The sequence below is a fragment of the Mustela lutreola genome, chromosome 4, assembly GCF_030435805.1.
Source record: "Mustela lutreola isolate mMusLut2 chromosome 4, mMusLut2.pri, whole genome shotgun sequence".
In the NCBI taxonomy this organism is placed as follows: Eukaryota; Metazoa; Chordata; class Mammalia; order Carnivora; family Mustelidae; genus Mustela; species Mustela lutreola.
In genome coordinates, this window is record NC_081293.1 from 149,974,033 (window position 1) to 149,986,937 (window position 12,905).

Below are 12,905 nucleotides of genomic sequence, written 5' to 3' on the forward strand. Positions count from 1 at the left end.
GTTGCTAACTGGGGCACCTGGGTGGCTCAGTGGGTTAAGACTCTGCCTTCATGATCTCGGGGTCCTGAGATCGAGCCCCACATTGGGCTCTCTGCTCAGCAGGGAGCCTGCTTCCCCCAACCCCTGCCTGCCTCTCTGCCTACTTGTGATCTCTCTTTCTGTCAATTAAACAAATAAAACATTAAAAAAAGAAAGAAAGAAAGTTGCTAACAGAGTAGATCTTAAAAGTTCTCATCACACACAAAAAAATGTGTAACTGTGCGGCAATGGATGTTAACTAGACTTGATAGACTCTAGAGTAGTAATCATTTTGCTATATATATAAATATAAATATATATATAATAATTATGTTGTATACCCACAACTAATATAATGTATGTCAATTATATCTCAATTCTTAAAAAAGACATAAATATAAGAAAAAAGAAAAAGGAGAGAGACCCAAGGAAAGAAAAAAAGACAAATAGCTTTTTTCTTTCCTGGCAACTGGCAATAACAAAAAAAGAGACAAGGGGATAAAAAGAATATTCCTTAAAGTTCATGTTTCTTGTTCCTTCTCTTTCCCCAGCTCTTATTACCACAGTCTTAAAGGTGTATATTCCATGTTCCTACTGTGTGATACAGTTCAGCATCTGAGAAGAAATCCTTCCTCCTGGGAGGGTTGGTATAGTAAGGGAGTGGTAAGGATATAGGTGCAACAGGAAACAATGTAGAGGATCATCAAATAAAGAAACTCTAAATGTGTTTTCACATACTCAAACTAAACCTACATCCTATGCTTCAGAAACATTATAGGATGAAAGGCTTTTGTGGGTCCCCCTGGATCTGCAAACCCTTTAACATTATTTCTGCAAAATTTAATGTATTAATAAAATTTTGCTAAAATTTATATAAGGAACATATAAATGGAATAAATATAATTTATATATAAACAAAGTTAAAAATCCATTTATAACTTGGGGATTGTTGTCTATATATTTAACAGCTATCACAAAGTTACCTATCTTCCCCACAAGAAGCCAATGCTGGTTAGCTCAGAATATAATAAGGTGTTCAAAGTAGTAAACAGGATTAGAAAGGTGGAAAACAGTAGCTTTTAATTCAACAGGACAGGGTAACAGTGAAAAATACTGCTCTGGGAAGGAAAACCAAGGCTACCATAAAAAAGGAGAATGCAACATACCTGTGGAGATAAGTGAGTATCTTAGAGTAGCATTTTGGTCATTGGATAAAAGGGAGATACGCCATATTCTGCCTCTGTTCCAAGACATGAACCTGACTTCCTTTTTTTATAGTTCACTCTATTCTAAATCCTCATCTGTGATTTTTTTGTCACCGCAGAATTGCCCAAGTGTTACAGTTTTAAGGTTGGAGAGAGTGTCAGGGGATAGGTGATAAGGAAGATAAGGAAGATTACTTTAATGAGGCTATAGCCTTGAGACATAGAACCAACCCCTCAAGTGGCAGACAAAATGAAATTTGGAAGATATGTAAGAATCTAATAGATACAACATATTCGAGTAGTCTTTTGTCTTATTTCTGAACTTTATTCCTATAAACTACTTCTAGAAAATTGCTTCCATTTTACTGCAGGGTAAACATCTTATTCTGTTAAATGCATGCATGGATACATACACACACCTCTTTCTCTCACACACATACACGAATTTAATCGAACTTCAATATTTCACATTTTTAACTGCATAACCTATATATTTTTTTCTAATTCCCCCTATAGTCACCTAAGGAGCAAGAAGGAAATGTGGGAAAGAAATTAAAATTCATTCTTGCATTTCCTGTAGTAGTTTGGGAGCAATTATGGCCACAGTGACCTACATGATCTGGTTCATTGCCTTTGTGCCTATTTTCAACTCTTAATGCCAAAACAGAAGATTGATCTCTAGGATGCCACCATACTAATTAAATGACTTTTGGCCTATAATCTAGTCCCATTCAGTAGCATATTTTCACTAAAGAAACTGAAGTATGGTTAGACTCTGAACGTTTTAAAACATAGCATCATTTGCCTTGCTAATGGCAAACATTACCACCTCTTTTATTACTTTCTAAAGAAATTTCAAGAATTGTCATACTACTTTAAAAAATAAGACTAAAAACAATTATTGGTTAAATTGGAATTTTCCATTATCATTCTTTATACATACTATCTCTTAGAACTCCTAAGTAGGAACAATGTTCTCATCACCAACTCTCTCTTTCACCATGAATAATATTCTTCTCACTTCGGTATCTTCTCTGCAGAGACCATAGAGACAATGGAAACCAAATATACCAAAAGGAGCTACATTTCACCAGTTTACAAGAAAATAGAGTAATATATGTGTTTGCTTGGGGCAAACAAGTGGCTTTTGCTTCTTACCCTACTATTGATTACCTTCTGAGGTAGATGACAGTAATCTTACACTGATTCTTGCCACTACAATAACTTGTAGGTAGGAAGGGAGTTATAAAAAGAATAAGGAATTAAATAAAAATAATAAATTATAAGAAAAGGGAGAGAAGTGGGAAAGCATTGAGAAAGCCATGATACATAAAATTAATTTACCATAGAATTTTTCAGTAATAAAATGAAGCAGTCAAGGAGGAATATTAAAACAAAAGTCCTGGAAGAAAATTAACATTGAGGAAATAGAAAGGCCTAGCCAGAGTTGCCATCAATATGATGGCATTCTTAACCAGGAAGTACAAAAGAAAATGTCAAAGTCCCTATCAGTTGTTCTACTTCAACATGCAAGTTTACTTGCCAAAGAGTTTGCTGAGAAGAAACACTAAAGAATATTTGCAGATAGTTTTGAATAGAAACCCATGTGTGAATAATTTTAACATTCATTTTCCTGGTCTCCTATTCTATTGAGATAAAATTTAAAAACCAATACAATGTTTAAATAAATTTACATTCATATATGTAACATAAGGGGCTATATTTGCCTTACTGCTTATCACTTGTGGATAATAATTTAGGGCTTAAAGGTGATCCAACAGCTTTTTCTTCCATGCCACCACAATATTATTTAATAAATTAAAAAGTATAGCACTGTAAGTAAAGACAAAAATGTGATAGAATCAACAATCCTCTAATTTGAAGACTTTTTTATTTCTTACCATGTCTTTTCCACCTATGACCTCTTATTGACATGCTGGTTACTGCATTTCTTGATATTCTAGAGGAAGTTGGTGTGATTTCAACTTGAATACATCTTGCACCCTCCTTATTAGATTTCATGGCACCATGAGGCAGTGAAGCTTTTATGGCATTAGCAACCTAAGAAAAAAATATATGGTTTAAGACTGGTATTAACAGATATGTTACACGCTTATGTAAAACAAAATGCCAAATGTTAACTGTTTTTAAGAAGAATATTTTCTCCAAGGTATTTCAAGAGATGAAATATAAATCTTCTAGAATAAGGAGTAAGAGCTCAGAAGGAAACTATTGTTAAAAATAATATGTAGGGGCACCTGGTTGGCTCAGTCGGTTAAGTGGCTGCCTTCGGATCAGGTCATGATCCCAGAATCCTGGGATCAAGCCCTGCATCGGGTTCCCTGTTCAGCAGGGAGCCTGCTTCTCCCTCTGCCTGCTGCTCTGCCTGCTTGTGCTCTCTCTCCGTCTCTCTAATAAATAAATAAAATCTTTAAAAAAATATGTAAATGATGAAATTTAAAATTTCAAAATATTGAAATTATGTTTCCAAACACCAAATGCTAATTAATAAATGTAGCTCTAGCATGTTAAGGAAAACATTCTTATAAATTTAAAAGTATCCAAGAAGTTAATTTAATGAAATTCTCAAATTATAAATACCTTTTCAAGGATAAAATTTTCCTAGTATAACAGAAGCATGAATCACTGAGTTTAATGACATTAATGCACTATGAATGGCTACTTCTCAATTTATAGTTCTAAATTGAGAAATTTTAAATTATAAAATTTACATTAAAAAGTGAGGCACCTACCAACAATGGTTCTGGATATAATTCTAGCTGAGCTCTGTATATAATATCATCCAGTGCTTTTTGAGCTAGATCCCATTCTCCATTATAACTGCAAAATTAAATAAAGTATAATTATTTTCAATTAATTCTATATATTTGAAGAAAATACAATGAGAAACTCTTTAAGGAGTAAAGTAATAGATAACATTAGCACATTGCTTAGCATTCCACTCTTTAAAAACATATTTTTATGTTTTAAAATTTTTTAAAATTCCTTTCAATTGCATCTGAAAGCCTATTAATATTAATAGCAAGGAAAATTTTATAGGTATATATTTCTTCTCTAAAGAACATGTCCATTTATAGATCAGATAGCAAAAAAGTGAGGCAATCTCAAAGGATTTTACACTTTCAAAGCAAGTCAGAGCATAATAAATTATATACCTTAGAATAATGTTCAGAACATTTAATGGTCAAATTACTCTGTAACTCCCACAGTTTTCATGAGAATCTATAACTACTGTGGCTTACAGTATCTTAAGTAGTAACTTCTTTGCATTCTGACAGTCATTAGAAGTACAGATGATATATGCTGCAAATACCAGAGAGATATTGGGGGGGAAGTGTGTATGTATATTAATTTTCAAAGATATGGCCAAACTCTAGAAATTAGGTAAATGATAAAAATGGACAAATAGTGGCTCGGTCATCTGACAGGAACAACAACAACAAAAGAAAAGAAATGAATTATATCAAGAGTGCAAGTGAGGCCTAAAAAATGGAAAGAGCATTGTTCCCACCCTAAAAATAAGAAAAAGTCAGATAATCTATAAAATCATATCTTTCCATTAATTCAGCAAGGAACTAAAATCACAAGGTAGTCACATAGCCTGAAACCTAAGGGCAGAGAGATGCCTCTAAGGAGAGATAGACCACAATGCAAGCAGGAAAGAAGACTTCAGCAAAACTTTTAAACAAACTGCTAAAAGCCCAGTGTGGGCCAGCATGAGTGTAAAGAAAGTCTAGGAGCAGATACATAGGGGAGCTCACACTTACTTACAAGCTCTTTTCCACAAACCTCCTCTAGGCACTCATAAGAGAAACTGGGGGCAAGGCGAGGGACCAAAGAAAGTTGCTCTTGGTAGTTCAGGCGTAAAGGAGAATGGCCACCTGAGTAAGAAAGGCCTGAAGATCCAGCCAGACCTTTTTCTCATGTGAAACAAAAGTTTTAAAGCCTTTGGGGAAAGAGCAGCAAACCTTTTCACCCCAAGGGCAGAGGTGAAGATTTACTGCAGCTGTGAGGGAAGGAAAAAGAAAAAAAAAAAAGAACAAAACAAAACACCTCTACCTGTGGGAAAGGATCAGGAGACTGTCCTATGTTGAGACCACTAGAGGTCTCTTACCACTGGAGGAGAGACAGGATCCCTGAAAAGCTACCTCATTCCCCCAACCTCAGATGCTGGGACATACGTCCTGCTTATAACTGAGGCTGGATGAGGACAGCAGAGAACTACCACTTCCCCCAAACACCCCACCCAGGCCAGTACACATTCAGAAACAAGCAACCGCACTCTATTGCTGAAGGAGGGAAAAGAACATGGAGAAAGACCATTTCTTTGGTGCAGACACACAGGGAAAGCTAAAAGCTGAGGAGAAACCAAGAACATTGAGAAAACCGCTCCAACAATCCAGCTTACACCCTAACTTCCAGGTACCAGGAGAGGAATCTGAAATAGGTGGTGCCATGATGGTAACCTCAGCAACAACAAAATCCAACCTCAGCTCACTCTTGCCTATAATAACTCCACTAGAAGCCTGGAAGAAAAGAGATGTGCCATTTCCAGGCATAAATAATATTTACCTCAGTCACTACTACTCTATCCATGAACAAAATGATAATCAATCAAATATTACAAGGCACACAAAATCAAGAAGAAAACAATCCATTGTCAAGAGACAACAATAGAACCAAATTCAGAAATGGTTCAGATTGTATAGTTACCAGGGAAGTTAAAATAACTATGATTAATATACTAAAGGTGGAAAAGATGGAAAACATGTATGAACAGATGGTGATTTCAGCAGAGAGATGGGAACCATAAGAAAGAGTCAAATGAAAAGACTAGAAATAAAACACACAGTAACAGAAATGAAGAACCCTGCTAGTGGACTCATTAATAGACTCAACATCATCAAGAAAAGAATTAATGAATGTGAAGATAGGTCAACAGAAATTACTAAATCTGAAACACAAAGCAATAAAGACAGAAAATAAAATAGATTAGAGCATCCAAGAGCTGTGGGACAATACTAATGGCCTAACATGAGGGTCAATAAACTTTTTCTTAAAGGGCTAGACAATAAATACTTCAGGCCTCTGGGCCATGCAATTTCTTTTGCAACCACTCATCTCTGTCATGGTAGCACAAAATCAGCCATAGGCATTATGTAAACAGGTATAAGTGTATGTTAATAAAACTTGTAAGAAACCTGGCAGCAGGCCATATTTAGTCTAAAGATCATTAATTCTAACTTCAGTCAGGAAGTTTATAATCTACTAAGAAAAGTTAAGGTATCAAATGAATATAAGGCAAAGTATAATAAGATATGTGTAGAAGAAAATAGGGTTTAAAGAAAAATACTAGTATCCAAGGCATTAAGTAAGACTGAGCATTAATATTAGAAATTAATAGTAATAATAAGCTACTTGTGATCAAAGAGGCCCTAAGATGTTTTTCAAGAGTTAAGGTTTCTGGAAATGGAAAAAGGTCTTCATTGGGAAAAAAACTATTTGGAAATTACAGCAAAAAAGAAAGAGTAATGAAGAAAGAAATTGTGAGTATATGTGGGTGTTGCTAATTTTCATTCTGTCCTTGAGATAAAGAAAGATAAAATGTTTTATAGATGGTTACAAATTCTCTAGAACATTGAGATATATTTTAAGTAATAAAACTATTATCAAGATCTAGATTCATATTTGGGGCACCCAGGTGGCTCAGTTAAGTATCTGACTTTGGCTCAGGTCATGATTTCAGGGTCCTGGGATTGAGCACTGTGTCAGGCTTCCTGCTCAGCAGGGAGTCTGCTTGTCCCTCTCCCATTGCCCCTTGCCCTACCTGCAATCTCTGTCACTTTTTCAGATGAATAAATAAAATCTTAAAAAAAAAAGATCTTGATTCATATTCTTTCATAAAAAGATGCTGATTATCTATCCAGTAAGTTTATAATAACAATAAAACAACAGACTATGATTTTTTCAAAGAGATCAAAGATTGACTTTGCATATTAAATAAACTTACAAGGCAAAATAAATCCCTGTTAACATCTGCACCATGAATCCTGAAGAAACTGGTATCCTGCTACTTATACCTTTGTATTTTCTTACATGTTGTCGGGGATAGCCACAAACACAGATTCTAGAAAAAACAAAATATGTTTGCAAAATTGGTAAAAATTCTGGTAATTTATTTTTTAACATTTATAAGCCAACAATGTACTAGGTATGCTCTCATAAAAAACCTAATAGCTATGAAACATAGAAACTTTCCAAACAGAACATCCATCTGTAACATTTTCCTGAGCAAGTGAAACAGGGGAGGGGGAGGAGTTGAATGTATAAAGCTAGAGGTATATTATTACATAGTAAGTGAACCAGATTCTCAGAATTGGCTCACTAATTTTAGTCTATCGAATAAGTAAAAATTTTTAGTTACCATAAAATCCATTACCTGAACTGTGGTATTATCATAAATAGATCTATGGTCTGATCTTCTATTGCTGACAAAGTTCTTGACACAAAGTGCAGCCTCCAAGAAAATACTCTAAAATTAGACTCAAGTCTCTCAAAATACATCATTAATAAATTTCAGATAGATTGAAATTTTTAATGTTAAAAAGAAATAAAACATAAGAAAATCATTACATATCTTTGCATGACATCAAAGGTAGAGTCCTACAGAAAGACCAATAGATCTTACTAATTTTTAAAAAAGAAACTACCATGAACACAATTGAAATTTAAAGTACTTATTACAGTGAAGGATATTTAAGGAGTACAAATGTTAAGGTGCATTTACTATATTAAATAGGAACCCACCTAAAGTCCAAAACAGAGGACCAATTATATAAATAATTCAGGGAATACTATGAAACAATTAAACATGATGTTTTGAAAGACTGTTTAAATGGCACCGGGAGAAAAACTGTACAAAGTAAGGCATGAAACCCGCTCCCATTTTGTAATAAACAAATAGGTGAATGCTGTTTGTCACTACAAAAACATCATATACAAAGTCATAGAGTGAGATTATAGACTTATTTTCTTCTTTATATATATTTTCTAAATTTTCTATGACCAACATGCACTGCTTTTAAATAATAAGTTTTTAATTTTAATAAAACTGGGAAAGAGCTGTTTTCTCATAATGTCTTGTGGTTGATATAATAAACCTTCACTTAACATATTATTAGTCAATAGACTGAATCTAAGCCTTCATTTAAACATTCTCAAGCATACCACAGACCATTTCAAAAACAGGCCCTCGAGAATATCATTAATTCAAAGTAACTTTGAAGTAAAAATAAAAATTTGATATTGAGGAGATCTTAGAACTCTTTTGAATCAAGAGTTAAAAGGAGGGGTGCCTGGATGGTTCAGTTGGTTAAGCCTCTGCCTTCAGTTCAGGTCATGATCTCAGGGTCCTGGGATGAAAACCCTCATAGGGCTCTCTGCTCAGCATGGAGCCTGCTTCCTCCTCCCTCTCTGCCTGCCTTTCTGCCTACTTGTGACCTCTCTCTTTCTGTCAAATAAATAAAATCTTAAAAAAAGAAAAAAGAGAGAGAGAGAGAGCAAAAAGGAGCAGGGATATTTATGGATTAAATATTTGTGTTTTCCCCCAAGTTCATATACTAAAGCCCTAATACTTCAGTGTGATGGTATTTGGTGGTGGCCCACTATGTTTAAATGAGGTCACAAGGATGGGAGTCTCCATGGTGGGTTTAGTGCCCTTAGTCAAAGAGGAAGAGAGACCAGAACTCACTCTCTGCCATGTGAATGACACAGTGAGGAGGGCAGTTTCCTGTAAGCCAGGAAGAGGGCCTTCACCAGGAACCAGATATGCTGGTCACCTAATCTTAGACTGCTCAGTGTGAGATATAAACATCTACTGTTTAAGCTACCTAGCCTACGGTAATGTGTTATAGCAGCCTGAGATGCCTAAAATAAAAACTGGAAAAAAATTAACTATATATGAAATAAAACCAACTTGAATTTTGTTTGTTCCCAAACTAGCCTAGAAACTCCTCTATTATCTAAAAAAGGAAACTCAGAAAAATTTCATTTTCTTACACCCTGTATACCTTTATGATAGGGATGATGGTCAATAACAGAGAACCGATATATAAAAGATAGGATTTTTTCAATTAATTCATTTATTCATTCAATAAATATTTTTAGAGATTTATAATGTGTCAGACACTAGGAATACAGATGAAAGATGTAGTTACCTCAGGGATGCACAATCTAGTCATGGAGACGGCAGAGTAAACAAATACCTACAATGAATAAGTTACAGAGGTAGCAAAAGGAAACAGTGGCAAACTCTAGTGGAAGAAGTAGAGGGTCAGAGAAGGCTTCCTGGTGAAAATACAGGAGTGGGCAAAAACAGTGAAGTTTTCTAATAAAACAGCATGACATCAAATAGACTGAGACAATAATGGTAGGATAGAATGCTCAGACACTAGAAAATAACAGGGGTCAGTTTATGGCATATCTTATAATTTGAGAGGTTTCATCGTGCAGGCAATGGAAAGCAACTGAAAGTTTTTGTTTTGTTGTTTTAACAAGGGAATGACATGATCAGATTGGTCTTTTAATAATATCACTCAGGCTACATCAGAACAGGGCACTGCAACTGGAGAGCAGACTGTCAAAATATCCCATGAGTGAGATGAAGGTGACCTGAACTAAACAAGTAATTGTGGGGAGAAGGAGAAACTCCCACCTAGGAAGTATAATCTTGGGGTGATACTGAAGAAACAAGAGGAGTGTAACATTATTACCACATTTAGTTTGGATAGCTGGTTGGATGACAGTGGTATTAAATGAACTTGGACAAATAAGACACACTGTTTTAGAAGATGCTAAGTTTCTGATATGCTGATTTGTAGATACATGGTATAGATGTTACTTTTTCCTGTCACCAGCGTCTTCTATTAATAGCACCTCTATCCCTCTTACCTTTAGGAACTGGTCTTCCTCTATGTCATCAAGTATAATCATGTGATTGTGGTAAAAATTACCTGTGACAAGAGGTCAATACCCTAACATCTATATTTTTCCCTTCTTCCACTTAATAACATATGTAAGGTACCCTCTTCTTCACTCTCCCCAACCAATTTTAACGAGAACAATGGCCACCTATTAGAGATCACATTTTCTGGCCTTCCTTCCATCTAAGGGTGACAATATAACTAGTTCTGGACAACAGTTTGCTAGCTGAAATGGTGCAACTTCCAGGTTGCTCCCTTAAAAAACAGTTTCATGCCTCCCACTCTCTCTTTCCTCCTGTTTGCAGGATATGGAAGGTAGATTAAAAAATAGTGATCCATCACCATACAGAGAAGAGGAACATCCTAGGGAATGGCAGAATCTCAATCAAGAAGGAGCCTGAATACCTTAGACACAGAGCCGATCTACCCCCAGACCATCTACCAGCTTGGACTTTTATGTGAAAGAGAAAGAAATATCATTTAAGTTATCATTATTTATCTTTAACTGCCAAACCAATATTTAAGCACTCTTTCAATAACACTAACAAACATGACCACAGATGGGTTTGTAGAGGCCTCCGGCTGGCAACAGCAAAGTGTTTTTGCTGCCTGGTTTTTCACAGAAAAACTGGGAAAGGGTTCTTTCTTCTGAGTTCGTCGGAAGTACACAATGTCATAGTATTCTCAATGGCAGAAGAAATAAGGAACTTTGTGGCATCTCTTGGCTATGAAAGCACCTCCTAATACCATCCTAATACCATCACATTAGGCATTAACATTTCAACATATGAATTTTGGGGGAACACAAACAAACCACAGCAGTTAGTTTTTCGTAACTACTAAAACTTTACACATTTGTGGCAACTGACTGCAGGAATTTTGCATTTATCAATGTAAGACTTTTAAAAAGCAAAAACAGGGGCACCTGGTGGCTCAATGGGTTAAGCCTCTACCTTCGGCCACTCAGGTCATATCAGGGTCCTGGGATTGAGCCCCACATTGGGCTCTCTGCTCAGTAAGGAGGCTGCTTCCCCCTACCCCTCTGCCTGCCTCTCTGCCTACTTGTGCTCTGTCAAAAAAATAAATAAAATCTTTTTTTAAAAAGCAAAAACAGAACTATTTCCTTTCATCTTTTTTTTAATTTCCTTTAATCTTAATTGTACTTAATGGATCATAAATCTGAAATGGAAGAGATCATCTATTTTTCATTCATTCAACAAATAGTTACTAGGTTTCTACCATACGCCAGGCACTTCTCCGAACTCTGAATAAAACATCAAAGTTCCTGACCTCATGAAGTTCCAGCAGTTGACAGACTAGATACCAAATGAACCAACCAGGTAATTATAGTGTTATAAATGTTAAAAGAAAATAAACTGGGGTGAGAAGGTGTTACTTTATTTTTTTTTTTTTTTTTTTTTTTTTTTTTTTTAAAGATTTTATTTATTTATTTGACAGAGAGAAATTACAAGTACACTGAGAGGCAGGCAGAGAGAGAGAGAAGGAAGCAGGCTCCCCGCTGAGCAGAGAGCCCGATGCGGGACTCGATCCCAGGACCCTGAGATCATGACCTGAGCCGAAGGCAGCGGCTTAACCCACTGAGCCACCCAGGCGCCCCAAGAAGGTGTTACTTTAGAAAGATGATGGTCATGGAAGGCCTCTTCAAGTAAATGACCTTTGAGCTGAGACCCAAAATAATCTAGTCCTATCCAGCTGCATCATTAACTGATGAAAGTACCTCTTGACCCTCTTTTCTCCATTCCTTTTAATAATCAAGAATTCTCTGATTTACTCTTCAGTTCTCTGATCTATTTAAGGATATTCTTTTCTCAGAGATCCTTCATTGAATTTAAATAAAATGTAAAACAAAGTAAGAGTATCAATGCCCCATGAATGCCCAACTCCTCTGTTCATCAGAGGAATATCCTGAAGTTCTGAAGTTCTCTATTTTGCTTTACAAATTCAAAACACAGGGACCCAAATCTACCAAAGAGTAGCTGAGTGGTTTAACTCCTATTTCTGTATTAAATTTACCCTCTGGTCACATATAGATGTTTCCCAAACTCATAAACCACATTAAAATAAAAATCCTTTGTTGTGCTCTCTCTTTCTCTGACGAATAAATAAAATCTTTAAAATAAATAAAATAAAAAGAAACACATGAGTGGCTCAGTCAGTTAAGCAGCTGCCTTCAGCTCAGGTTATGATCCCAGGGTCCTGGGATTAAGCTCCACATCGGGTTCCTTGCTCAGCAGGGAGCCTGCTTCTCTCTCTGCCTCTGCCTGCCACCCTGCCTGCTTGTGCTCTCTGACAAATAAATAAATAAAATCTTTTTTAAAATAATAAAATTAAATAAATAAAATAAATAAAATAAAAATCCTTTGGAAGGCATATTTCGTAAATACATTTCTTGGAGAAGTTCTAAGTATCTATTTTTAAGTGAGAAAAACTCTTGCCATGATTCTCATTCTCTGTTAAAAGACACTGTTCTCATTCCCAGCCTAAAAGTAAACTTTTGGGATTGTTGTCCAAATACTTTGAATTACAAGCCACAAAATAATCAGAAGGCACAATTCCAGTGAGGCTAACTGGAGAGAATATTGACTCATGAATATACCAGAACCTAAACCAGAAAAAAAAAAAAAAAAAGATTAACTATTACTAGATCATTAGACTGGGA

The 12,905-nt window shown here is 35.6% G+C and overlaps 1 protein-coding gene across 8 annotated transcripts in view; it reads right to left on the minus strand.

Annotated features, from left to right (window-relative positions):
• HYCC1 (hyccin PI4KA lipid kinase complex subunit 1) overlaps positions 1 to 12,905 on the minus strand; it is a 135,155-nt gene that overhangs the window by 53,987 nt on the left and 68,263 nt on the right. For all 8 annotated transcript variants that reach the window (XR_009352872.1, XM_059171343.1, XM_059171337.1 and 5 more), the window contains 3 exons: positions 7,255 to 7,371; positions 3,977 to 4,064; positions 3,125 to 3,284 (listed from right to left, as the gene is read on the minus strand). Coding sequence is in view for 7 of the 8 variants with exons in the window: in XM_059171343.1 (XP_059027326.1) it covers positions 3,125 to 3,284; positions 3,977 to 4,064; positions 7,255 to 7,371 (365 nt within the window). In the remaining variant the exon portion in view is untranslated. The remainder of the gene's footprint in view (positions 1 to 3,124; positions 3,285 to 3,976; positions 4,065 to 7,254; positions 7,372 to 12,905) is intronic.